Source organism: Copidosoma floridanum, unplaced genomic scaffold (genome assembly GCF_036245765.1).
Source record: "Copidosoma floridanum isolate Cflo_tuat_1 unplaced genomic scaffold, Cflo_Japanese_pri ptg000025l, whole genome shotgun sequence".
In the NCBI taxonomy this organism is placed as follows: domain Eukaryota; kingdom Metazoa; phylum Arthropoda; class Insecta; order Hymenoptera; family Encyrtidae; genus Copidosoma; species Copidosoma floridanum.
In genome coordinates, this window is record NW_028321902.1 from 7,006,487 (window position 1) to 7,034,464 (window position 27,978).

At 39.1% G+C, this 27,978-nt stretch overlaps 4 protein-coding genes and 2 long non-coding RNA genes across 10 annotated transcripts; 2 read left to right on the forward strand and 4 right to left on the reverse strand.

The window, feature by feature from the left end:
* The first annotated feature begins 427 nt into the window (after nt 1-427).
* LOC149373968 (uncharacterized) lies at nt 428-4,057 on the forward strand. The gene is made up of 4 exons (XR_016293248.1): nt 428-590; nt 1,573-1,724; nt 3,746-3,911; nt 3,994-4,057. It is a non-coding gene; the product is annotated as an uncharacterized LOC149373968 (long non-coding RNA).
* Nucleotides 4,058-5,207: 1,150 nt separating this feature from the next.
* LOC106644515 (uncharacterized) lies at nt 5,208-6,305 on the reverse strand. Its single transcript, XR_016293260.1, has 2 exons — nt 6,006-6,305; nt 5,208-5,297 (listed from the first exon to the last, which is right to left on the reverse strand). It is a non-coding gene; the product is annotated as an uncharacterized LOC106644515 (long non-coding RNA).
* Nucleotides 6,306-6,813: 508 nt separating this feature from the next.
* LOC106644512 (vesicular glutamate transporter 1) lies at nt 6,814-15,209 on the reverse strand. Of its 5 annotated transcripts, none has more exons than XM_089595370.1 (11): nt 15,090-15,209; nt 11,962-12,077; nt 10,922-11,133; nt 10,701-10,831; nt 10,496-10,601; nt 9,706-9,790; nt 9,398-9,618; nt 9,163-9,309; nt 8,950-9,082; nt 8,625-8,866; nt 6,814-8,534 (listed from the first exon to the last, which is right to left on the reverse strand). In XM_089595370.1, the coding sequence occupies exons 2-11, from the start codon at nt 11,984-11,986 to the stop codon at nt 8,316-8,318; spliced, it is 1,521 nt and encodes a 506-aa protein (XP_089451496.1). In that variant the 5' UTR covers nt 11,987-12,077; nt 15,090-15,209; the 3' UTR covers nt 6,814-8,315. The 5 variants fall into 5 exon arrangements, with proteins under 5 accessions (XP_089451496.1, XP_089451494.1, XP_089451497.1 ...); XM_089595368.1 differs by having other exon boundaries at nt 15,086-15,209; XM_089595371.1 differs by lacking the exon at nt 15,090-15,209 and adding an exon at nt 12,620-12,681.
* Nucleotides 15,210-15,440: 231 nt separating this feature from the next.
* On the forward strand, nt 15,441-21,663 carry Dis3 (exosome complex exonuclease RRP44-like protein Dis3). Its single transcript, XM_089595132.1, has 12 exons — nt 15,441-15,613; nt 15,716-15,889; nt 15,959-16,116; nt 16,197-16,384; nt 16,452-16,681; nt 16,749-17,027; nt 17,108-17,392; nt 19,432-19,669; nt 19,752-20,475; nt 20,582-20,750; nt 20,831-21,112; nt 21,312-21,663. Exons 1-12 carry the CDS (start codon nt 15,560-15,562, stop codon nt 21,510-21,512), a joined length of 2,982 nt encoding a protein of 993 aa, XP_089451258.1. The 5' UTR covers nt 15,441-15,559; the 3' UTR covers nt 21,513-21,663.
* Nucleotides 17,488-18,815, reverse strand: LOC149373969 (uncharacterized; the record flags this gene model as incomplete). Its single annotated transcript, XM_089595425.1, has 6 exons — nt 17,488-17,598; nt 17,667-17,910; nt 17,986-18,251; nt 18,316-18,428; nt 18,494-18,657; nt 18,718-18,815. Coding segments are annotated over 6 exons (996 nt in total), but the record flags the coding sequence as incomplete, so codon positions are not given.
* On the reverse strand, nt 21,114-27,961 carry LOC106644521 (acyl-CoA synthetase short-chain family member 3, mitochondrial). Its single transcript, XM_014360068.3, has 12 exons — nt 27,497-27,961; nt 25,567-25,732; nt 25,041-25,330; nt 24,377-24,473; nt 23,973-24,178; nt 23,665-23,893; nt 23,366-23,476; nt 23,102-23,301; nt 22,868-23,013; nt 22,352-22,574; nt 22,095-22,270; nt 21,114-21,993 (listed from the first exon to the last, which is right to left on the reverse strand). Exons 1-12 carry the CDS (start codon nt 27,609-27,611, stop codon nt 21,898-21,900), a joined length of 2,055 nt encoding a protein of 684 aa, XP_014215554.2. The 5' UTR covers nt 27,612-27,961; the 3' UTR covers nt 21,114-21,897.
* Between the last annotated feature and the right edge of the window lie 17 nt (nt 27,962-27,978).

Here is a 27,978-nt window from a genome sequence, read left to right on the forward strand (position 1 = left end):
TGGTTGTGTTTGGTGTCGGAAACCTCCACAGCATGTAGGAAACTTCAGCAGGTATTATACCGGTAAGAAACCTGGTCTTTTAAGACCGGTATAATACTCACCCACCACTGGTCACGGTGTAAAATATAGAGGTTGTCCCATGTAGGCATAATTTTTGTGAATTATTAGTGCTGTTTCATTCAAGTTCCAGCAGATGGCGAATGAAAGTCGAATAGTTTATAAATTCATACTACTAGTAGCAACCACCGCCATATATAGTTATACTACTAGGTCTTCTTGGTGTTCGTTTCCTACGCGACACCTGGTGCGAGAAAACGGAAGTGACACAAAATGTTCACAAAAATTTACTGTAGGCAATATAGGCAATGGGACCACCTGTATATCTTACACCGTGCTCTCAGTACCTGGATGGATCCCTCGAGTATTTGTGCAATAACTGCCGTAGTTTCAAAGTCGATCTGCCAGGGTTTATCCTTGTTTCTTCGGTCAGCTGCTTACAATTTATTGCATACAACTCAGCCATTACATTATTTTGCGCTACGAGAGCTCAAAAAATTCGTTGCATCTCAACGCAAGCTATACTTTATTAGGTAAGTTCTGAATTATTCATATATATATACATAGGCTATTATGCATTTGAGAAACTGCCAGTCATAATCAAGAAGCACTGGTTACTATAATTGATTAAGTGAAATTTTTCCGTAAATGTAAGAAAATAAAATAATTCAATTATAAATCAAGAAAAAACGTCCATTTAAATCATCATTATAAAAGAATCGTGAAGTTTTATGTATACTAGCGTTGTTTTGAAAATTCGGTATTTTTCTATTAGTTAACTTTAGGAAAAGTAAAACTGTATTCAAGCGTATTTTTTATGTTTTCTATCAAAATTACGTGGATATAGCTCTTTATATCCACGTATTTACGTGGATTTGGTGCGAATAGACACAGCGATCAAAATTACTGAAGAAATTGTAATCTGTTTTTATTAACTGCCATTTAGAATTTAAATTCTTTTAAGTGTCTTGCATAAGGCACAAAAGTAGTGTTATAAGAATCATAAAAGAATGCATTTATGTTATTGGCTGAGTATATCACGTGATGTGTTGCATTCGTTCATAAGTAGCCTTTTATAATACAGAAAACTAATGATAACAGAATTATATAAGAATGTATGAACATATTTGTGGCAGAACGGTCAATTAAAGTGACTAACTCCCTTACTTGTGCTGCAATGTGGAGTTTCATAAAAGGGACAAAAGCTCAATAATGGGAGCTTCTGCGGTACTCCACGTTGCACGGTTCCAGCACGAGTTCAACTGGCTTGACACTCTCTGCTTCGTTTGTGAGATACATGCATTCTTATATGATTCTTATTAAATTATTTTAGTTCATCGTAAGAGAATAACAAATACTTATACTCATCAATGTAACACACGTGGTGTAATCCGCTCGTAACATAAATGCATTCTTGTGTGATTCTTATTTCATAATTTTTTGAGTGTTAAATATAAAAGAGTACTTCAAATAATTCAACTTCATCAGTATGACTAACTTTATACTTATTAACAGGTTAGTGGAATTGTCATGGGCCGCACGTCGCAGTACTAAATAGTTTGTGAGAAAATAGTCATCTATCTTTATTGACAGCATACCCTACAATCAGTTGCCCAAGGTTTTTGTACCCTTTGAGATTTTACTCATTGCACACAAGTGAGCTAAAGGTAAGATAATGACTTATTTATGAGTAATACAAATCAGTGATTCGTTGATAGGTCAATTTTTTGATATGCCCATCTAATTGTTAAATTTATTTTGCTTTGCATATCTGCTGCTTCCCTTACTTTTTTATTCCATCGTATGTACAGTGAATCATAGTGCTATGCGTATTAAATAATAAACTTTTATGTACGTAGACTTTTGTGCATACCACTAGTCGACAAGTGTATTTCTGAGCCATTATATCAAGTATACGTATCAAAACATCAAGTAAATATGATAAAACCAGACTGTTAGAATCCAAATCATTTCAACATTTTCATTTTAGATATAAGTATGCTTTGTCTGTATCAAATCTACTTACAAGTGAATACCAAGCCTTCAATGAAGTTGTCGCGTGCATTCACTATCTTTATCAAGTCATCAGTGATATATATATATATATATATATATATATATATATATATATATATATATAATAGTGCACTACGTCCTACTCTGGGTACTCGGTATTTTGGGACTGGGGAGGGATAGGGATGGGTAGGGCTTAGGGGATGCCTTCGCCAGGATGATCAGTCCTGTGGGTGGGAAAACCACTCGGAAAATATCCAATCTGGAACGGCCCGGTGCATAATTGTCTAATGAGTAATTTAGACCAGGTTACTAAGCTGCAGTCTTAGACAACGGGGCAAAAATTAGGCATACTTCCCACTCACATTGTCGAAACGATAAAGACAGTTAATCGATCAGAAAAATCACCAACGCAAGCGAACGAAATAAGAGTTGAGCGGCCACCCACCCATCCGACTACCATCCGTACCGATCGCTGCTTAACTTCGCAGATTGACAAAACTGCAAACTGCCGCTGCGCCACCCTGTCGGTTGATGTATACTGAGATCACACTAGCTCCCATATATAAATATACTTAGTTCAGTATACTTGTAACAGTTGAAATGACCCGAGTTTTTCAATTTTTGAAATGCGTATGATTTTTATTAATCTTACATACTTGATTCAATATTATATTATTATCAACATGAAAGTTAAGTTTCAAAATATTTTGTGCCCGCTCGTCACTTTGCGCTCTTAGGAGGGACAGTACTTTGGGCCTGGAAAGCCGAAAAGTACTTTTCTTACCATGGGCCCAAAGTGCAACTGCCGCTTTGCGCCCTCGGGACACACTTTGCACCCTTGTAATCATTTTGGGCCCTACAGCAGAAAAATGATTACAAGGGCGCAAAATTGCACTTTGCGCCCTCGGTAAGAAAAACATTCTACGCGACTCCGGCACTAACATACAACAACCACACCCTTCGGGCGCTCATGTTGTACTTTGTGCCCTAGTGACGTAATGTACCATTTCCGCCCTCGGGTGGTTTTGGGAAGCTGGTACTTCCTCGGGCGAAAAAGCAGTTTTCTGATACTCGTTAGAAAAGTCTCCTTTACGAACTTCGTTACGAACCTCTCGGTTCGCAAACAAAGACTTTTCAAACTCGTAGGAAAACTACTATTCCTGCCTGTGCAAAGTGTGCAAAAAAATTTTACATGACTCGAGTATATAAACGTATAACAATTGCGCTCTCAGGACATACAGTACTATTTCTTACCATGGGTGCAAAGAGCGGCAAACTGTATCAAACTTGTGCGTACTGGCTTGAACAATTAATTAAAAAATTGTCGCATTAAAAATTGTTGTATAAAAAATTAAACCACCCTATCAAAATAACTAATTGGCCTCGTTTGTTAATAAAAAATTGTTATTTACAATTCAAGAGATAAAACCATATGACCCAAAGTTGTTTTTGTCCCCGTTTGTTTATTAAAAAATTATCAATTAATACCTAGGAACTAAAACCATATGACCCACGTAACTCACTAGCTTTATGTATTTATAAACAAAGACACGAAATTTTGTAACTTGTTTTCATGACAATTTACGGCTTAGATTTCCCCAATAAAAGGGAGTCCACGTATGTTTGTTAATTCCTCGAAAAGCACAACGATAATACTTGTATCTTTTTACAGACGCAAATAGTTAAAAGTATTGGTGGATCATCTCGAGTGAAATGCGTTCGAAACGCTTGCCGAAGAGTAATGGATCCTGAAATGATCGCTGAAAAATTCTCATGGTCGGGAATGAATACTGAAAAAGATAAAATAAGCTGCAAAAAAATATGCACTGTATTAATCGGTAATACTAAAAAGAAATACATTAAACTATTTAAAAATATGATTAAGACAGTATTTAAAACTAGAATATTAAACTTTTACAGATGCGATCAGTGATGCAAATCCTTTATACACTAAAGATGGTATTGAAAAAGACTTTAAACATTGGGTTCAACACGCTAAAAAAGAGAAAAAAAAAAATTAGTAATAATTTTTTTTTGATTTTTACGCTTAGTCTTTTCTTATGTGTTTTCTTATGTTCTATGGTGACTTATGAGGCTGGCGAGTTAGTGCATGTGTGTACTAAATGTTAAATGTACAGAGTGTGTAATGTATATGGGCAATCATGCACTGCCTATACTTTTAGTGCCTATATAGATATACTGTTTATGGAAAAGTCCATTACACATATTGGCTGGAGGCTCTTTTCGCTAGCGTCCTCTGAACTAAGATTGCCAACTCGCCAGCCATTTAAATATGCATGTACCAAAATGAGTATGTACATCTATTGCTGTATGTTATTTTTCTTTTAACAAGCTGTTTTTATTACTATAATAATGAAGATTTTTTTATGACAACAAATTTAATGTTTTTTATATTCTACTACACTTTGCTCAGTACGTAATATTGAAAATATAATTTAAACAGTTTTTCTTTATTGTTCAATGCATTTCATTTTTTCTTGTACTTGAAATTTATAGGTGTGTTTTGTATCAGAATAATGAATAAAAATTAATAAAATGAATTATGTTGAAAAATTTATTTGTACACACTTTCCTAAGCAGCCGTCACATAACGCTAAAATATTTCGTTAAAAGGTGTAACCGAGTAAAGAACCAAAAATTAGAATCATTAAACATGCTTTGAGGGTGTTTCTTTGTCAGCTAAGTGTATTATAAAATTAAATGACGTAAAGTTATTTACGTATGATTACAGTATTACTAAGTTTTTCAGATGAAATATTCTTTTAGCATAGCTAAAATATTCTGAATAGTATGGAAATCTATAACGTATTATAATTATAAATTAATGACTTATACTTCTTCTATTGTTATTTAATTATTATTAAAGTTCTTTATATTATTACGAAGATTAATAGTGTAATAAAAAGGGCAATGAGTATATATTCTTTAAGTATTATTAAAATATTCTGAGAGGTATATAAATCAATTAGGTATCGAAAATCTAAATTGTAGAAGGTTCTTTAATCATTATAAAAGTATCCCTAACAAGGTGTCGTACAAAGAGTTCGAAAATAATTCTGAAAGAACACTTTAATAACAAATGCAGAATACTTGAAAGAATTCTTTGTAAAGTTTTAGACTTCTTTAAGAACGCTTTTTAAATCATTGGTGCCGTCTGGGTATGTATCGCAAGAACCCTCAGACTGGCTGCGCCTCCTGTGAAACTGTAGGGAGAAAAAAAAAATTCCCATGCGGTTAATCATATTTTCTGAATTTTTTTTATAACATCATATACGTTTGGTTGTGATAATGTGTTTGGAAAAACACATCACCAGACAAAATCGATAATATTTACTTAACTCACACAATTTGAATTGTCAAGTACCCAAATGTCGTTTTTCACGAATTTCGTCGAAATGCGCGTGTATATGAGCAATACACACACGCAAATCTATCAAAGTTTGTTGACATTGATAATAATCGTACTCGAACAATATCATACATGTCTATAAGCTTTTGCAAACAACATTTATGTACACGAGTTCCAAAGAGCTCACAATTTCCCACGCTATGTATAATAATAACAACAATTTTTTGAGCTATGAGTACCTTCATGCTGGTGTAATTAAATACGTTATTATATACGACTCCGTTGACGGCACGAGGAATGTGATTATAATTACGACACCTCAAATAACATTAATAATGAGATACGCACGCGGAAATCTAAGTAACGTAACTGTATTTAATTTTTTTTTATCAATGGCCAAAGTAACAGTTTTATAAATACTTACAGCTGTACTGAAAAGTACATTAAGTATATATATGTGTATAGTTTTCAAAAAAACGCACGGAACATACAATATATTGTAGGTACAAAAATGTCCATGTCAATTAATCGCGTTGTTAGAAAAATGAGAGATATTACTTACATTTGAATTCTGCAGAATTTTTGCAGTAGGATGGTCGTCCCCGAGGCTGAAGGTTACCGAAATTTTGAAACCGTCAAAAGTTTTCGATCCCGCCGGGGGCAAACTTTCGTCCCATTGATTCTTAGAGACGCTCATTTCGGGTATATATATTTTTATTCTGTTAAACAAATCAGAGTCCAAAAAGAAAAATCAGCACACGGTTGCGGCTCCACTCTACTTGGCCCGGAGAACTAAAAATAACGTTGTACTTGTGTTGTCGCTTGAAAGATTCAGTACGAAAGGATACATCCTAGAAGACATTCCGACTATTCCGAGAGAAAGACACATTTGCTATAGAATCTCAGGTGGGGATTTTACTTTTACGTGATTAGCTATATTTAAATGTAACATAATTTCCTTGCCTACCGCCCTGTTAATGGAAGCTATATTAGAAATATTTTGCAAATTTTTCGATTTAATGCAATTAATAGTTTGGTTTGATATCCGTTTCACGCAAATGCAGTGGTTAATGACAATTTGATCGAGGTTTGTTAAAATTTTTCAATTGATTGGTTAAATATTTCATCACGATAAAACAATTGTGTTAAAATATACTTGAAGATTAAATTTTGTTAAATATTTCCGAAATTTTTTTTGTTGAGGCTTTGTACAGTTGATTGTTATTTTCTCAAGATTTTTTTTTGCAATAGAAATCAGAAATCTCTTAGCTGATACTTTTTTTTTTTTTTTTAGTTGTAGTAAAATTAAAATAAAATCTAGCAACAACGAGGTTCTACTTTTTTACGCTGAATGAATCATGATGCATAAATACTTTTATCGATTTGTATTTTTATTTATCAATTGAAATACATTGAAAGGATATACTTATAGTCGGTACAGCGTGTATTGTAATACGCAACTTAAATGCAAATAAAAAAAAAAAAAAAACATATAAAACACCGTAATTCACATAATCTCCTTAATTGTTGGGGTATTACAAAAACATTGTTTTCTCCCACAGTTACACACGTACAACAACATATTTCATACATATACGTATTTATATTTTTTGTGCAATGAAAAACGGGTGAAAAATGAAAAACAAACATTTTTTTCCACGGGCGAGGTAAAAAAATATTTGTATGAAAATACGTATTTTTTTCTAATACGCTACTGATGGTATAATATTTTTAATTTACAAAAGTTTTAATAAAAAATTGGATACATTGTACAGTTGAGCATCTGATGAAATGTTTCTTGAACTAAATTATCAAGATCATTTATGAGAGAGCAAACCAACCACGTACTTTTGGAGTAAATGTAGCACAGTACATACAAAAATAATATGCTACTATCATAAGTAACTTATTTTTCATGATAGAAATGATTAAAGTAAGTTGGCTCTGGAAACATTGTGTACTTGGTTATGAGAATCAACCATTAATAAAATATATTAGATTTAAATTCTAAGAACAACAGTGTAACACCACAATTTCCAGAGAACGTTACTTTTAAGCCTTATTTTTTTTTTTACATAGATTTCAACATGTTATAATTTATTCTTATTGACACTGGGAGAATATACATTTATCATATAGAACAAGTATTAAAAAAATATTTTTTGTCTTTTGTTGATATTACAAAATTTGTAACTACTGTTTGTGAAGTTTTATTGTCAAAAACAAGTTATTCGTTAAATTCATGTGAAAATATTTAAGAAAATAAAAATGCAATCATACTCGGAGGAAAAAATCTATAAAATCATGTCAAGTGGTATTTATTATAAGTTTATATGAATATTTGTACTGAGATAATGAGTTTTATATTTATGATATACTAAATATGCTAACATTTCAAACAAAATTTTTTTGTATTATATTTACAATAAAAATTAAGAGAATGCTTTATAAATGCTGTGCTTTCTATACCTATACATAGTTCAACATCAGATAAATATTTTTTAGTTCAAAAAGTTTTTTCTCCGAGTTAATTGAAATTAAAAAATCAGTGATTTTAATGAACTACATTGATACTACATAAAGTTTTCATAGACAATAATTATTCAGATCCTTTTAACTTTCTCAGCACTTACCTTTCAAAATCTTAAATAAAATCGTTTAAGTTTTGAAATGAAATATAGTCTTAAATATTGTATTGTAGCAAACAAAAAAAGTTAAAAAATTGAAAAATATTCAACATACATGATTAAACGCTACTTATCGTTGGATATTTTTTTTAGACTGCCAAAATGATCCAGCTAGCTCTACCTCAGCTGTTGTAGAGTATTTAAAAATAATATTGACTAATCTATGGACGAATCTATCGTCAGCCTTATAGCTTCTCGTTCTCCTCTTGTTCGTTAGCTTCCACTTCCTTTGGGTTCATTCGCTTTTGTTCTTCAGCAACTTCAATGTTGGCGGTTTTCAAGCCAATGCTAAGATCGTTCCAGGGCTGAACTTCAGCTGAACCGAAAATCCAGAAAAGTAGGGTTGCCGAGGCGAATACTATCGATGAGATCCAGAACATAACACGCCATTCCAGCATCCCATTCTAATTTCGAGATGAAAAAAACGGTTCACGAAAAATTCGTACACATCACTTTAGAACCACATTTTTTCGTGGAAAAAAAATTATTCTTACATGTTCGTTGATGAGAACACCGAGTATCGCAGGGATGATAAAACCAGAGAAGCTGCCAAAGGTATTCATGATGCCGTACAGTGATCCAGCAAAGTTGGGGGCGAGATCCTGGTGATTCTGCAGACTCGTCTGGCAAGCCGCTCCATTAAAGGTCAGAGCGAGTGTCATCATCGCTATCGCCGTAAAGCGGTTGCAACCAGCATACGAAATCAGGATCAGGCAAATAGCAGGTAGAACGTGTGCTAGGGGCAAAAGAAAAAAAAAGATTTGATGAGATAATAGGTATGGCATACTGGGAAAATTTTCAAGGTACGTCAGAGCTTACAGAAGATCATGAATATGCGACGGATCCAACCAGTGGTCATAACGCTCTTTCTACGACAAAAGTCGCCTGCTAATGCGAACAACACACCAGCCAGAAGTCTTGTGATGTATGGTAAACCAGTCAGTACTCCGGCCTTAAAAAATCATATTAAAAGTAAAAAAAGGCTCATATTTTCTGTTAAAAATTTCAAGTATGAGCTCACAGCATGCTCACATTTTTCATGTCAAAACCTAAAATTTCCAGAGTGTACTTGGGACCACTGATAGAAATAAAGTAAATGCCCCACATGTTTGCAAAATGAGCATACAACAGAACGAGGAACGGCAACGACGTAACAATATATCTTAGTGGTAATTTTTGCTGAAAAATTATTAAGTAACGGTTAGAAAAAAAAAATCAAAATAATTACTTTTCTTAAATGAATTTGATATTGTTAAAATACATTTACCGTTTTCTTACTGATAGAGCTACCAATCTGTTCCTTGATGTAATTTTTCTCTTTTTCACTAATAGTCGGGTGTACATCGGGAGTATCATAGGCAAGCCATACCCAGAGCAAATAAAATACAAACATGCAGCCACTTGTCACGTAGAACGCAGCTTTCCAGCCGTTTGTGTGGATTACCAATCCACAGACCGAAAGTGTCACAAATGTACCAAAGGGACCACCTTTAAACGAAAAGTTATATCTTCAGTTGACAGTAACTAATTTTTTTTTTTAGTGTTGATTAGTTTTATAATTGGCTGAAAGTATACCTTGCATCGTCCAAACGAACATGCCTTTTTCGTTGGGTGGCACCCAGCGTGCAATCATGGCGTGAAGCGCTGGATACACTGCGGACTGAGAAAAAGAAAATTTTTTTTTTTATCGTGTATAATCTAAGCTAAATTGGAAACGGCTTTCGATGCACGCAAACGATCTTCATTTTCATCCTCAATTGTGTAATAAACGATTTTTTAACGGGAGCCTTGCATAACTCCTTGGCTTTGGGTGGAGATAAAAAAAAAAAAGATGCTGTGAGTTTGATCACACGTGTGCTATTGCGATTTCAATGAGTGACATCCGCTCAATTGTCCCTGTGATTTTCACACGACTTTATCTATGCATAAACTACTTACAGGTTGTGCGATAGACCCACAAGAGCCTGTTCAACCCGATCAATCTCAGCTGGTCAGTCTGACACTACATCAAGTGATCATGCGCGATCGTCAATCAAAGTTCATGTATGACAAAAAAAAAAAAAAAAAAAAAAAAAAAAGAAAAAAAAAAAGAGAAATAAAAAACGAATCTCTTGGCTGTGATCTTTAGCGTTTGAGTAATATGTACATAAAAATAAAAGCACGACGCCGGCCTTGGGCGTTTTTAAAAATCCCCTCTAAATCAACGGGGTGTTAATTTTTGTGCAAATGATCGTCACGGTTTCTCTTGATTAACAATCTTTCGCTTCAACCGATGGGTCAACAGTAAAAAGGATACAAATAACCCTAATTGAAAACGAAGCTCGGAACTGTATATAGCTTACAAAAACCTCTTGTACAAACTTACACCGAAGAAGCCCATGATGAAGCGAAGAATGACGAGCAACATGTAATGGACATCGGCTGCGTAGGGCATCAGCAAATTCAGCACTGCCGGTATCAGTGTCGCGAAACTGCGAAATTAAAAAAAAAAAAAAATTCATCCATCAATTGGAGACAATTGTCATTGTATGTACATAGATAAATCGAAAAAATATGATAATTATACTGACGCTACGACTCTGGCGCCGCCAAATTTTTCGGCCAGCATACCACCGGGCACGCTCGAGGGTAACGTGCCGTAAAAGTAGGCGGCCAAGATGAGTCCCACGATGTTTTGGCTCCATGGGTAACGCGGGCCGTACTGCAGGTGCCAATTAATATCTCGATGAATTTTATCCGAGGAACATAATTATAATATGTAAAAATGAAGGATGTATATGTATATACTTACGTCGGGCAAGGCAGTGGTCATGAGCGACTGGTTGGCCACGGCGGTGTAGTTGACGAAGCCATCGGCGTTGCACTCGGGTCCTCGAGTGGCGCCGCCCTTTTTGCCCGCCACCATCGCCACGATGATGATGGACAGGTTCGTGCGTATCACGTACGAAAACATACACGCGAAGAACATCAGGGCGCCCAGCACCGCTCGCCGCGGTATCAGCTCTGTTTTTTTTGGGGGGGAAAACAATTTTTTATTTTTATTTTTTCCATTAATTTGTACCGCAGAGACATCGCGGGTGTTGATCGTCAAGTCGTTGCATTCACAGCCTCTCTCTCAAGGCGACGAGTCGTACTTGATAGCTGATGGCATTCGAATTTTTATGCAAAGACACGAGCCACATGAACAAAAAAAAATCTATTGTCATTCCGCATTGATTGGTCACAAGGACGCGCGATCGGTAATCGGTACATGTGAGTATGGATAGCGTAAAATATATTATATATTTGTACGTATACACACACGCGTAGAGAATCTTGTATAAGGGAGGGTTAATGCACCGGCGAGTGCTCTCTCTGATGGTGATTGACCGCCGTAGTTCTCGTACTTATACATAGCCGCACTTCAGTTATACCCGCGTCTTCAATTAATGGCTTCACTTTGTAGGCACACTCTGCGTGACTAGTGAAGTTTATATTTGTTACTGTTATTTTTTTTTTTCGCGTAACAGTCATCATAAAAACAAATAGAGCTCGTTACAGAGTAGCAGAGCCATTTTTTTTTCCAACGCCAAATTACGCGACCTTGTCGACGTATACGAAGCGTAACCGCGTGTTGGCTAATTTTTTACGTCCATTCGCCACGACTCCGGTGCACAATACACTATACTCCCACTCGTCCGATCCTATCTATTAATAAAATTTAAAGCGCATACCGGTGGTCATCATCGTGCGCGCGCGACCGGCGGATTTTCGCGCGACGTTGATCGTGTCTCCTGATACCTGAAATAAGGAAGGAAAAAAAAAAACCAGAAAAATTCACAAGAGACTCACCATTCACCCTTTGCGAGAGAGCCATTTTTCCGTGTGGTGTCCGATTCTTGGGAGATGATCAGTTTGATTCACTCATGTGACAATGGTGACTTTGATCCGCTGGTTATCCGTTTTTCCTGGAACACAAGTGAAAGAGCGTTATTGAAATAAAAAATATGTTCGTTAAGTACGATTAATCTTCGAAATAAATGAGAGGAGGCTTTGATGTCGAACGGCCGTTTCGTGGAATTTGTCGAGACATACGAGACACCATTATAATCATGATCGGAGGATGCGGGAAAGAGAGGCTCGACTTGCGTGACGGGCGAGGACACACATAAATATCAGTGTATGTACTTATGTAGCGCTCGCGTGCAACAGGAGGCGAACTTTATACCCGATCGGCCCTTATCGCGTTTAATGAGACCATAATATAGATTGAGTAAGCCGATCTTAGTTTTTCTTCTTCCTCGATATTCGTTCGAATGCGAGGATATCAGTGTCTTTTATGTAGTATTACTTTTATTTTCAACGCGGCTAAAATGTTGTGTTAATTTTCTTTTATTTATCGATAAAAACAAAATTTTACTTTCTTTTAGCACATGATGCATTTTGTTTCGCGCACAGAGTGACTATAAATTAGTGTTTCCTCTTTGGACATCCACACAAGTAAGTATACCGTTTGTCTCGCTCAAGGAAAAGCACGTAGATCCCTTATCGCAATCAACTCCTGTGTCTGCATAGGTGTATGTTCCCGAGAGACTAAGGAAAAATAAACGAGTATCCGCAATCTTGTCTCTTTTACGCGCATGTGTACACGAGGATTAAGCACATTAATCATCTGTTGTTTGGGTTACGTGATAATATGCGTTAGCACTCGAGTGTGCGTGTATTACGTTATGTTTTTCAACTCCTGCATCAGCAGCTCTGACGTTGAACTACTGAAAAGTGAGGAGCGCAAACTCGCAAGTAATTATATAACGATCGTTGATCGATCGACCGGCCGTTTCCATCCAGTTTTATGAATAATATATAAAAAAAAAAAAAAAATTAAAGCAACTCGTTCTCCGAAGCGTCGGTTCCATTTCACGCGCGCCGTTATTTATTTTTGTTCGATCGCTTTGCGACGAGTAACAACATTTCTCGTGAAAAGAGCCGATAATCGGTTTTTCTCAACATTCACAGTTGGTTGTATAGGAGCAAATTTTTATGCGCGCGTATACTTGTACCTATACACGATGCCCAACCGAGCCATTTTCAAAAGCTATTTTCGATCGCAGGTGCATGAAAATAGAGTCCCCGCCAAGTACATTTATACTTTAATTCGTTCTCACGCGGTGTTAAGTTCAGTGTAACGTGAGAGATTTGATTAGTTGGGAGTTGGTTCTAGTCTCAATAAAGTACATAACGTTATATAGTTACAAAAATTTAGTGGACAAGATAAGTATATACATGCAGTTCTCTGTTATCTCTCTCTCTGGCACTATTCGCCGACGAAGCTTTTTACAAATTCCTTTTAAATGCCTCGCGACAACCAAGTAAACTGTTCTGATAATTTATCGCGGTTTCACAAAGAGCCATTTCTATTATCACTGCAGTAATCATACGCGTTTCAGGAATCACGTTTTTTCTTGATATAATATATCAATAATATAAGAAATGCTAATTTCGAAGCGATAAATCCATAATTTATAGGTATTTTAGAATTGAAAAAAAAAAACCTGTTCTCCTATACCTTGAATTTTTTTTTTTGTTCGCCACACAAAAGTTAGCGGAGACAAGTTTTCTCAATTAATACACACTCACGTGACTTTTAGCTGTATGGAGACGCGTGTGCATTTAAAAATATACACGTGGCTTCCCCGAGCAAACATGTCTATCTTCATACATCACTGTGCGGGAGGAACAAAGTAAGAAAATTACTCAATTTTTTAGAATAAAAGTAATTGGACCCACATATTAAGTATACCACAGCTCCTCAATGTAACGTACGATTGACCTACGCACGCAGCGGTCGAGTATCAAGGGAACTCTCTCTATTTTATCCAATCAAGTATACACAGTATAGATACTGCAATTACTCGAGGAAAATAAGCAACAAGCTCGCTTATATAAAATAAGACTCGGAAGCTACTGAAAAAAGCGGGACTTTCCGTTAGTCTACTGAAAAAAAATTGCGTGCCTCTGTAAAGTCACTGAATGTTATGAATTGCTGATGCTTTTTTGTTCCGCGATGTTGAATTCGAAAGCTTATACACGTATCAGAGCTTGTGCGAGCTTTTTGGCTTTCCTGCAAGTTGACGAAATGACCGGAAGGGTTGATGACAGGGAGGACAAAAATAGAAGCCACTTGACGTTTTATTGATTATCAATGAATTAATCTTGGGAATTCCTTAAAATTTTGTTGTGTATACACAACTCAAAGATGATAAACAGGCAGTAAGTAATGAAATTCATTTACGCGAAATGATTGGATTCAAAAATCATTTGACAGTGGTATTTGAAAATTTTTGCATTGACGTTCGAAAAATAATTAGAATGACGTGCGTGAGCGGATCGTGTTGGAGACAATGTCTCGCAGAGTTGGTAACGTAAAAAGTAGTTCGCAATGCAGATTAATACATACAATAATTAATAAATCAGTATATGTGCTTTTGGTGTATTTTTAAAGAACCACGTTAAAACACAACTTCAAATGCTGTCCTGTCCATGCAAATCCAAGAAGAGATAATTTTCTTACTTTGAAAATGATTTCAATTTACTCGTGCTCAACAGTTAAACAACACTTTGCTGGCACTTAACACGATATCTTGTTCACAATAATCGGTTATACTACGAAAAACCTTTTACTATCTCAATAAAAAGATATTTGCTACAATACTGATTTGATACGAGTGCATGATTCGCACGAAATAATTGAAAAAAAAAAAAAACGTCATAACTAGGTAAGTAATCGTATATATATGTATATGCATTTTTCACCCCTTGACCTATACGAGCAGAAGAGCACGCGGTCGAGTCGAGTCCCCAGGGGGACATTCCCCCATCGATGAGAGAGGAAAAATGAATGGAGACGAGAATTCGCGTGGGATGAATAGGTTTTCCGGACAGACAGATGTTTTAGTGAACAGCGAGTTTGACTTGCCTACTTTAAGGGTGCTTTTAATTGATAAAACACAATGAAATGAAGAGTTTGGCTTCTGCTCCTTGCAGCCCCTCTTTTTTGTCGTTTTTCCTTGATTCTCTACACACGTCCGCACTAGACACTAGTACCACTACGACTGTGGCGTCATGTGTGCCGGGGCCGGGTCAGGGTAATCGGCTCGAACACTGCAACCGAGATATGAACCAAACTTTTTTATCTTTATCGAGTGTCGATATAATGTCGCTCCAGATCGTGATTTTCAGTCGGTGTTGGGTTGGTCTCCTTATTACCTACCAATGGTTGACAAGTGCGAAAATTTTAAATTCCGGGTCGTACGCGGTAAATCTAACCTAGTTTTTTAGGAGATGATACGCCCTCCACGTGTAAACAATCCTTTTTTGATAATAAATAAATAGTCCGTTTAAATTGTAAATGTCGTGTTAATGATTAGTGAAAATACGAGAAAGTGCAAAAATGTTGGCTTCAAAGACTTTTTATCGAAAAACCAAGGGTGGTCACATTTACAAAGTAAATCGATGTGTTTTGTTTACGTCAACTTAAATGCTCGTTGCTTAAGTATGTTTCTAAAACTACACTGTCAACGTTACTTTTTTCTCTTTTTTTTACAAGGTTGTCAGAGAACACTACCTGAGAGATGATATCTGGTGTGGCTCAGAAGCTTGTGAAAAATGTGGGCGTAGAAAGAAAGAAATTTTACTTGACGAGGAAAATCCTGGAGTGAAAAGCACTCTATACCCACATCCGTACTATTTAATTTTCGATACAAATATTGTATTGAATCAGGTATGTTTTCATTAATTCTTAACCTTGATAGTTACACCAAATATTTTTGCTCATTAAATTTCTGTTTAGATAAATATTTTAGAAGAAGATATTTTATGCAATGTTATTATTCCGCAAACTGTGCTCGAAGAAGTGCGTCACAGAAGTTCTAATGTTTACAAAAAGCTCAAAGAGCTCATTGGTGATCCCAAGCGAAAATTTTATGTTTTCATTAATGAACACCACAAGTAAGTTTATTCAACTTTTTTTAATAATCACATAATCCGTACGACTTTTTTTTACTCTATGAGACACATTAATTTTGCAGAGACACGTTCATCGAACGAAAGCCGCGGGAAACTCCAAATGATAAAAATGACAGGGCAATCAGAGCTGTGGCCAAATGGTACAATTCTCACTTGAGTGCGCAAAAACTTGATATTAAAGTTATTTTACTGACTGATGATGAGGATAATAAGAACAAAGCTGCTGAAGATGGAATTCCTGTATCTACAAGTCAGTTTTCTATTATTAAATTAATTTGTACATACAAAAATGTAATTAATTCTAAATTATTTTTTAGTGTACGATTACGTTAGTTCACTGGAAAATGCAGGATTTCTCGTTGACAAACTTAGTCGAAAAGAATACATATTGGATGGAGAAGGCAGAGCACCTCTTTTTCCCTGTCACTTGCCGCCAGCTCAAATTCATGAAGGAATCAAGAATGGTAAACTTATTCAAGGCACATTCTTGGCATCAAGAGAAAATTTTTTGGAAGGAAGTGTCAATTGTGAAGCAATGGAAAAATTTGTAAGCCAAAAATTTTATCATTTTTAAGTATTTTATTTGTTAGTATATTAAAAACATTGATTTTTAGATTCTTGTGCAAGGAAGAGAAGGATTAAACAGAGCAATAGACGGCGATTTAGTTGCATTAGAGCTATTGCCAGAAAGTGAGTGGTCGGCCCCGAGTGACATAATTCTACAAGATGAAACGGAAGACGACCCTGGTGACGTTATAGATGATGAAAAAATACTAGCCGAAGCCAAGCCAGTTGTTGCACAAGAGAAACAACCAACTGGTAAAATCGTTGGCATCATCAGGAGGAAGTGGAGGCAGTATTGCGGAATATTACAACGAAGCGCGCTCAAAGAGGTCATTATTATTTTTTTCTTCTTCTGATGTATGAAACTATGAAACTAGCTAAGTGTTGTTCAACTTTTATAATTCCGCAGAATACTCGTCACCTTTTTGTGCCAGCAGAAAGAAAGATCCCCAAAGTCAGAATAGAAACAAGACAAGCAGAAAGTTTGAGTACTCAACGTATTATAGTTGCGATAGACTCCTGGCCGAGAAATGCAAGGTATCCGCTAGGACACTTTGTGCGAGCCTTGGGTACCATTGGTGACAAAGACACCGAGAACGAAGTATTACTTTTAGAACACGACGTGCCACATAGCAGATTCTCCGAGGAGGTCTTGAGTTTCTTGCCCCAGTTACCTTGGATTATCACCGAGGATGTAAGTACATTTCGAATTATTCATGTTCGCAATTGTAATTCATCAATAGGTGCTTTTGGTTTTTATTTTTGCTGATTTTTTTTATTCATTAGTTTTTAAGAACAATTTGAGCTACTACTTTCTTCGGGAATCGTGTGCGAGTTGAAGCTATCGTTACTCTCTGTCATTATTAGCACAGCGTTTCTATTTCTTTCTTCAAACAGCATCTGAAACAATAAATTTTGAAGATTAAAAAAAAAAATTTTTTTTTTTGATCAGAATAAATGATTCATACCATTTGCGACTCTGTTTTCACATCAAAGTCATTTTCAACCTGTCTTTGATTGTTTGAACCACTACTGGAGATCGTATCGGTAGAATTGGAAGAAAATCGCGGCCAATTGGATTCAAAAATGTTGGAACTGAAATTCACGTTGTTTCCATTAGCGTTGCTGACGTGAAAAGTAAAAGCAAACGGATCATTCTCGCGATTTTCCATAACTAGCCGCACAGGAACGACGTTTCCTCTTTTTTCTGCTCTGCAGCGATTCAAATTTTATTATACCTGTATGGATCTCGATATAAATGAATCAGCAATACCAGACCAATAATACCTAAATCTGCGCTGAGCCCAAGATAGCCGAGAACTACTCCTACTTAGATTGTTTGTGGTGACTGAAGCAGGCCGAGGTATGAAAGTTGGGGCCGGTGGTGGTGTGGGAATTTTATTCTCAAGCGAAAATATCGAGGGCAGTGAGGAAATAGAATCATCGTTGTTGGAGTTTTTTTCCGACTCTTCGTCTATAAAACTGCCATCTTTGACTTTGACAATGCAGCGATCTATTAGTTTTTGCAAACTTTCCAAGACTATTTGTTTTTCCTTCATGCATATCATGTTTTATTAGTTTTAGGGTGAAATTTTTGTTTTGATCGTCGAGTTTTACCTGAACGTCAAACATCAAATCTTCCATGGCATCGATTTTCCACTTTGCTTTTGACCACCGATTGTACATCTCCTTGTCGTATTGAGACACAATTGATTCCAACTCATAGGTTTCTGTGGTAAAACATTATAAACCATCAAACTTTTGCATAATTCGTCGAAAAAAATGACGCACAAACCATTATCTTTTACTCGTCGAATCGTTTTCTTAAGAGCCGTGGTTTCTTTTTTTATCAAATTTCGCTGTTGCTTCAATTTTTTGATATTATTTGCCGTTTCACTGATTTCGGCCAATAAATTCTGCAGATCGTCCACGTGAACGTCTATCTGCCTCTGTAAATTTCTACAAAAATTAAATTTCAATAATAACGAGCTTAACTCGGTCTACAAGTGAATATCGTACTGTGGATATTTGTAAATGTAGTTGGTCAGGTCTTGGTTGTCTTTAACGTAATTCACAAATTTTTCCATCTCTCGGCAAAAAGTTTTGAAGTTCTTTGGCGAATCATCTTTGCCTTCGTCAAAGCTGCACTCCCCAGCATCATCGATAGCTTCTGGTGTCTCGCACCTTTGCAAAGTGTCTCCCGGATTTTCGACTTTGACCATTACGTTCGTCTATGTTGAAAGCGACCGTTTTTTTTTATTGCGTGTACAACAAAATCACGAGGTGCAAAAACGAATTTACTTGTTTGGATTGGCGTCCGACCACTTTCAGTTTGGAGACGAAACGTTCAAATTTCTTGGTTATTGGCTCCCTTGGAGAAGATTCTGACATTACTTTTTGATTTCTGAACCGATTTTTTATTTTACAGTTTTTTTGGGATTTTTTTATTTATTTTTTTATTTTTTTTCCTACCGATTTAAATAATTGTACAAATGTTCGATGATGATGACCAAAAGTATGAACAAATTAACGAGAACAACGAATTCAATACTATAATTTAGCATAGATCCGAAATACTCCATTTTGGATGGTGTCAGGGAGAAGTCTGAAACGATCGGTTTATCAAACGGTCCTCGATATTCTTTTTTTTTTTTTTTGTTTTTTCTTCATCAATCACATGTTTTTAAAAACATCTCACAATCAACCAACACTCGGCGCTTTTCTGCTGTCCAGGACGTGGCCCAACGTAACGATCTGCGTCACCTGGACATCTGCTCGGTCGATCCACCGGGTTGTACCGATATCGACGACGCCCTGCACTGCCGCGACCTGCCGAACGGCAATCTCGAGGTCGGCGTGCACATCGCGGATGTGTCGCACTTCATACGACCCGGTACTGCCCTCGACAAGGAGGCCGCCCTGCGCGCCACCACCGTCTATCTGGTGGACAAGCGCATCGACATGGTACCTGGTAAGTTGAATTTTTTTTTTTTTTTTCTATTAGCACATAAAAATATACGTACAGGTGTGATTTTCACTGTATCCATTTGTAGAGCTGCTGAGTTCGAACCTGTGCTCGTTGAGAGGCGAGGAGGAGCGGTTCGCGTTCTCGTGCGTCTGGGAGATTGACCACGAGGCCAACATCGTCAAGACGGATTACTTCAAGTCGATCATACGGTCTCGCGCGGCTATGACTTACGAGCAGGCGCAGTTGAAAATCGACGACAAGACGCAGAACGACGCGCTCGCCCAGAGTTTGAGGAATCTCAATATGTTGGCGAAGAAGTTGAAGAAACGACGACTGGAGAACGGAGCTCTGGTGCTGGCTTCGCCGGAGATCCGGTTCCAAGTGGACAGCGAGACGCACGACCCGATCGACGTCGAGGCCAAGAAAATACGCGAGACCAACTCGATGGTCGAGGAGTTCATGTTGCTGGCCAACATATCCGTGGCCAAGAAGATACTGGAAGAGTTCCCAGAGTGCGCCATGCTGCGCAGACATCCGGAACCACCACAGGCGAACTTTGATCCTCTCATCAAAGCGGGCCGTCATCAGGGCTTTGAGATAGATACGAGCTGCGGCAAGGAGCTCGCCAAGTCTCTCGAGGCTGCCCACAAGGAGGATAATCCGTACTTTAACACGATGCTGAAGATCTTGGCCACCAGGTGCATGATGCAGGCCGTGTACTTTACCAGCGGTATGGTGCAGGAGGCCGAGTTCTTCCATTACGGACTTGCGTGCCCGATTTACACACATTTCACTTCGCCCATCAGAAGGTTATTTTTAAAATTTTTTTATTTCTGAATCGAAAATTAACTTTACTTTGACGATTATTGAAATAAAATTTTGTTGCCTTGTTAAAAAAAAAAAAAAAAAAAAAAGGTACGCAGACGTGATAGTCCATAGACTGCTCGCAGTTTGCGTGGGTGCGGACGCGACGTACCCCGACTTGCTCGACAAAAAGAAGAGTCACGCCCTCTGTCATAATCTCAATTATCGAAACCGAATGGCTCAATACGCCGGTAGAGCTTCTGTAGCCCTCAATACTCACGTAAGTCTGTTTACTCATACTCGAGGTGGCTTGAGCGTATTTACAGAGAATTTAAATACTACTTGTCTTTTGCTCTGCAGCTGTTCTTTAGAAATAAGGTCCAGGAGGAGGAGGGCTACATATTGTTTGTTCGCAAAAATGCCTTGCAAATTCTTATACCGAAATTCGGTCTGGAGGGCACTTTGTACTTGAGTAAGAAAGGCGAGACGTCGTCCGTGACATTTGTCTACGACGAGGAAGAGCACACGCAGAGGTGGGGAAACATCACTTTCCGTTCATTTGACAAAGTCATTGTACAGTTGAGCCTCGACAGATCGAACGTTCAGCACGAAAAATTGGTGTTCAAGCTCGTACAGCCAGAGGTAAATTGAAAAAAAATGTATTTTTATTCTTTTTTCATCAATCTACATTTATTTACTCAACAACATAGTCGATAAGTTAAAAAATATTACACTCAACAAGCGCACCACCTTGCATACACATAACATGTGACATTACTTAATGAACAATTAGGCTGTACTTAACAATCAACAACTAAAATGAATTTCTCGTTCTCTGTAGATTCCAGGTTTTAGTATTCCTTGTGCCGGGGAATCGATGGAGGTGTCCGAGACCAAGGAAGACCCTGCACCTACCGCTACAGAGGAGCCTGAGGATAATATGGCTACCGGTACCAAAAGGAGGACACAGGATAACGCCGAGGAGCCAAAGTCGTCGACTGACGGTAACAAAGGAAAGAAAAAGAGAAAAAAGAAATACTGAGCTCATAGTTTACACACACGATTACTTGGTAAATCTGTTTCATAACGTTTACATGTGACATTGTGATTTCATGTATGGGCTTGCTCCAGTGTTGATCCTTTTTTGAGACAGGGACTACTTTAACGATCGTTAATAAAAATATCATAGTAATTTTTTTTTTTTTTTTTCTAAAACCTCGGACATGACGAGCTTCCTCTTACGCATCCGATTCGATGCTAATCATAATGTTCATATGTGCCTGCACATAAAGTTACTATTCAACAAATAAATTTTACAGGAAGATTACGCACTATTTTTGATAAATTAGGCTTACAGGGTAAGTCTTAGAGAGTCTACTACTATTGAGACGTTTGATGAGAATGTTTGATTATTTTTCTTTTCATTTCTATTGGGGATCAGGCGCCATTCTCGCGTATCCAAGTTTCTGCAGCGCTGCCTTGATGTCTCGATAGACCGTCGGATCCTCAACGGTGCTTGAGATCTGAGGAACGAAAAAAAAACAAACAAAAAACAAAAAAAAAATCGTTTAATGGTTCATCCGAGCCAACGACGCATCGATTGTCATTGCGTTTGTGCGTTCACCTTGACGTGCTTCGAGCGCGCGAGGTCTGCAATGGACTTCCGGCACGTTTTGCCAGAACGCGTCCTCGGCAACGCTCTGACCGACGCTGCGACCTTAAACGAGGCGATCGGTCCGATCAGCTCCCTCACCCGTGCAATCAGCTCGTTGTTGATTTCCCTCTCGTTCATCTTAGCGTCTGCGAACACAAGCAAACGTTTCTTTATCGACCGAACGACTATCGGTTTTCAAAATGAAGAAAAAAAGAAAAAAAGTTCACCGTCCCGCGTGACGTAGAGACAGAGGGGTATCTCGCCCTTGGTGTGCTCGGGCACGCCAACCACCGCCGCATCGACGACCTCCGGGTGGCTGAGAATGACGTCCTCGAGGGCGGAAGTCGACAGCCGGTGCCCGGCCACGTTGATCACGTCGTCGTCCCGCGCCGTCACGTATACGTACCCAAACTCGTCGACGTAGCCCGCGTCCATCGTGTCGTAGTAGCCCTTTCGAAATTGATACCATACGTCGCTCAATCCCAAACAACAACCCCTCATCACTAATTTCGCTCTAAAGCTCCCCACACGCGAAACTCGCCGTAAACACACGTTTCACCTCCCCGCGGGTTATACAACACGCAGTAAAAAATTCATTTGCTCGCCGTTCGCGCGAAACAATCAGCCATAAAAACCACGCGTACCCACGCCCCTTGGGATCGTCAAATTTTTATACACCCACCTCCTTTTCCTTTCCATTTTCTTCTCGATACATACCATCCCCCGAACTGTTAAATACTCACGGGGTACTTGGAGAAGTAGATGTCCTTGAATCTGTCGGGCGCCTTGTAGAGGGTGGACATGGTGCCCGGGGGCAGGGGCAGCTTGATGACGATCCTGCCGAGCTCGTGGTCGGACGCCTTGCTGCCGTCTTCTCTCAGTATCTCAACTGTCGGGAGGAAAGAAAACAACAACAACAACAACAACAACGCCTAATGTTTCTGACCCTTTGTTTTCAACAGCAGTGCCATTGTTACCAAAGTATCCCGGGAAGGGCATGCCGGTGCTGTACTTTGGCGGACTGGTGCTGTGCCCGAGGCCCAGACACGAAGCGGTGATGGCGTGGCCGGTCTCGGTCTGCCACCAATGGTTCAGGATCGGCGCCTTGAAGGTCTTCTCCGCCCAGGCCTTGGCTTCGTAGTCGCAGTGCTCGCCCGCCACGAAAATCGCCTTCAAACTACAACACGTATAGAAATGAATCGGTTTGTTGTTTTCGCGGGACGAGCGTTGTTACAACTCACGACTTGGTCGAGTATTTCCTTCCGAGGAGCGTCTCCGGGTCGGCTCTCCTCAGCACTCTGAACGCCGTGGGGACGGTGAATAGCGCGTTAACCTTGTGCTGGTCGATTATCCTGGAATGAAGTAACATTTGGCTGTGCATTGCGTGTAAATCAAAAGGGGATTTTCCTCGAATCGAACCAGCAGCGCAACAACCATACGTGCATTGTACGACCCCCGTATCGAGAGTTAGCGAAGAAGGTCGAGGAATTTTCTCAAAGGAGAATATATATATAAAAAAAAAAGGAAAAAAAAGCCCCACCTAAAGTACTGGCCGGCGTCGGGTGTCCTGTCGGGCTTGCCCTCGTAGACGACGCTCGTGGCTCCCCAGAGCAGGGGCCCGTAGCACATGTACGACAACCCGGCGACCCAGCCGAGGTCCGACGCCGTCCACCACGTCGAGTTCTTCTCCATGCCGTAGATCGTCTTCATCGTCCAGCACAGGGTCGCTATGTGCCCACCTGTCGGTCTCTGGATGCCCTTGGGCTTATCTGCAGCAAAGAAGAACAAAAAAAAAAACATCTCGAAGAAGTAGTGAAAAAAAAAAAAAAAGAGAAAAGTTGTAACCACCTGTGGTGCCGGACGTGTACATGATGTAGAGCGGGTGATTGGCGTCGACGGGAACGCAAGGGTGGGGCTCGGCCCTGTCGCATATCACGTCCCAGTCGAGCTGGTCGGGCCCCAGGGGCGCCACCCAGATGTTCCTGCGCTGGAATACGACGCAACGGGGCGTCGTCGAGATCAGCGTCATCGCCTCGTTCAGCATGTCCGTGTACCTAACAAGAATTTTCATGGCTATGTCATTCGTGCTTTACAGCTCGGGTGGGATCTCCTTTTTTTTTTTTTTCATCAACATTGGCAATTTAATCCTTCAAAGTGAATTTTGACCCTATATCTTTGTCAATTAAAAAAAAAAGGCACAGGGTATACATCAAACATACAATTTCCAGAAAAGAATGTTTCGTATTTTTTACCTTACAACTTTGTTGGGCTCGAGGCCGCAGCTGGCGGCTATAATGACCTTGGGCTCGGCGTGGTCGACTCGCGTCGCCAGTTCCTTGGCTGCAAACCCTGGGAGCACACATCAAAAAACAAGACAAGGCCGGTGTAATAATAATGTTTGCAGCGAATAAGTACTTATATATATATATCACGCTTTTCACAATGATCTCGTCGTCCCGCGAGTAGTACGAACCCGCATTGGTCAGACGCGTCGCTCTGTCGTGCATGAAATTTAACTTTCGAGAACTCCGGCGATATTAGATCACGGTAAAATTACTGCGCTCGAGAAAGCGAGATGAGACGAGAGAGAGTATCGCTTTTCCCCACAAGCGTGGCCTACTTTCTCGGGTATATCCGGTGTGTGATTTGTTGGCAATCAGATTATTTTGCATTTACGGAAACAACGAAGTAAAGTGTACTTGGGAATATGTAAATCTCCAACCGATGAAGCTGAAACTATAGGAGACAATTTCCATTAGCGATATACTTACGGTCTCAAGTAACGAATTCTACTTGGGGCACCTAGACCACCACCTAAACTGAGGGGGTATGCATTTGACGGTAAGTGTCGCTGCTGCGGTTTCAGCTTCATCTCCAACCGAGCTACGTATGCGTATATATGTGCAAATAACTCACCGCCAAAGACGATGGAGTGGACGGCACCGATGCGAGCGGTGGCCAGTATGGCGATGATGGTCTCGGGTATGACGGGCATGTAGATGAGCACTCGGTCACCCGGGCCGACGCCCAATTCGCTCAAGGCCCCGGCCAGGCGGGACGTTTTGTCGAGGAGCTCGTCGTAGCTCACCCTGCGCACCGTCTGCGTCATCGGGCTGTCGTGGATCAGGGCCGTTTTTGCCCCGAGACCAGCCGCCACGTGACGGTCGATCGCGTTGTGGCAGGCGTTTGTTTCCCCGCCCACGAACCTGTGATCAAATTTTTCTTTTTTTTTCTTTTTTTTTTTTCCCCATATACACAAGCAAGAGATCGACCGATGCGCCGACGAGAGTTTCCTCTATACCGCCGCACACTTGCTCAACATTTGAATCACAATGTGCCATTTACCTTTCATCGTATAATCACGGGCTTGAATAATAATTATGCCGTTTCGGTTGATGAAGGAAAAGCGAGCAAAAGAAATGAAAAGAAATTGACTCCTCACCATTTGGTGAACGGCACGTTGGAGTTGTCCAAGACCTTGCGCCAGGGTTTGCTCCACTCGATGCACTGGCCGACCTCCGCCCAAAACTCCTCGGGGTTTTCGATCGATCGGCCGAACGTTTCCTCGTACTGCGGGCTTTTGTATCGGTTCTGGTTGAATATGTAATCTGCGGTTTTACACCAACAGAGGAACGTTACACATGACTGTGCACTACCGGCCGTGTGTATATATTTATTGGTGTGCGCGATCAAGCTCAATGCATTGATTCATTTTTACAAAAAACATGCGGCAACTTCACTCTCGAAAAAGTTACAAGCACACACATTTTGCAAAATAATAATGGTGAAACAAGCGATTTCACTATTTCAAACTTTTCTATTTATAACTTGTTTGTACTAGTGAAAAATTACTGCGAAATAGTGAATTTTCGTTATTTCTCCTTCGGTTAACGCTTCACTATTTTGATTAGTTGGTTGACTCATTGTTGGTATAGCACTACTCGAAATAATGTATATGGGCTGTACAACGTGTATCGGATCAAGATATTTCATGGGATTACTGATAAATATTTAAAATTTTAAAGACCCTAATTTTTCACCATTTCGTTAGTTAAAATCTTGTAATTTAGAAAGTAGGAGTACATTTTGATAAAAAAAGATTCAAGTTTTACAAGATTATCATTTTTTTAAATTCTTTTACATTTATACTAAGACTAAATTTACACTTTAATCATTTTTTTTCTTTTTTTTAGAAATATGCGAAAATAAAGAATTGACCACAACTCATGAGTACGGCGTACTAGTAGTGGTATTAGCCACAGACGAATACGATGAAACGTATATAATATAAAAGAATGAAAAGAGTGACACTGTTGTAAAACTCAAGTAGGTTTACTCCCTCGGTTAAATTAGTATAAATTATTGCATTTTTTGAAAAGTTTTCAACAGGTGACGCATTGCAACCCATTGCGAAGAGAAATTTCAGTATTTAACAAAATGTTCGATTTTTCAACGAAATGCAGCACCGAGAGCGTTTTTAAAATTCAAAATGTAAAAAACGCTCGTTCGATCGCGCATTGGAGTTGCTAATTTTATACGCGCATTTGTAATGGCTTACCGGTCTCGTGGTATAATCGCGCGCGTGTTAATCAACCACGATGTCGGCAACGATGATGACGACGATGAAAAAGAAAGAAAAACATTAAAATCGATAGACGTAACCGACGAGTTCATTAGCTCCAGCTATGGAGTAGGTATAGGTGAGTCGCGGCTGAAAAATTTCAAAGTCACAAACCGTCGGTCAATTTATTCGTTGTTTCGACGACCGATGCGTACCGTTGCAATTCAATTTGAATCGGCCCATTGCATTACGGTGTTCCAACCGACTGTACTGGCAATTATACCGCTCGGTCGAAAAAAAAACAGAAATGTAAGAAAAATAATTTATTTTAATTTTTTTCCATAATAACACCCACAACGTGACGCGCACGCGATGAATAATTATTCAATTAAACGACGGGAAAAACAAAGAAAATCGATTTTCCATGAATTTATAAATACGCGCCAGCTTTTGTGAATGTACGAGTCCCTTTGTTGGAATTTAATTACTTCGCGGCTATTTGTCTTTTTGAGGCTTCTTGCCTCACTTGGGGGTGCGGGGGGCTCAAGATCTCGCTATCTTTTTAATTGTCTCTTGTACATCTTGCATCCGACAACGCGTTACCAAACTTTTTTGTTTTTCCCCCCTTCCCTTATCTCGAATTCACGGGAAGTTTAATTAATCATAGCGACCTTCTCTCATGTTTTATATTCGACACACCCACTCGGTAAGTATTTATCGAAGAAGTATGTAATGTGTGAGTTTTTTTTTATACCCGTTAATTCACTCGAAAGAAAAAAAAAAAGTATTCAAGCGATGAATGAAAGCTCACCGGCGTTGTCGCTCAAAGTCCTGAGTTTGGGGCGCACGATCCTCGCGTCGAAGCCATCCTTGTTTTCGTTCTCGGGCTTGGGATCCAAAAAGTCTGGTTGCACTTGTCCGAACATGGTCGCTCTCTCGGCTGGTTGTTTCAAAAAACGGGGAGAGAATGACGATAAACAGAAGAGATCGGCAAAAGATCGGCCGTTACTTTGGCACGGGGGGTTTCGATGTCACAGGTAGAAGTACCGGTAGCGCCGCTGCTTCCACGGGGTCGGGTCCATCCAATCCTTGTCGCGCCGGGTGTAATTTATCGGTCGAACAAAAAGAAGAAGAAGAAAGAATCCAAGGTCACTTCCTGGGCTCGCGTCACCCCGAGCGGAACTGTTTTCGATCGAGCGAATCTGCGCGGCTCGGAGCAACCGGTTAGGAGCGCCGACCGATGAGGGACTGCGTAGCGACCTGTTGGCCGCGTCGAGTAAAAGACTCGCGACA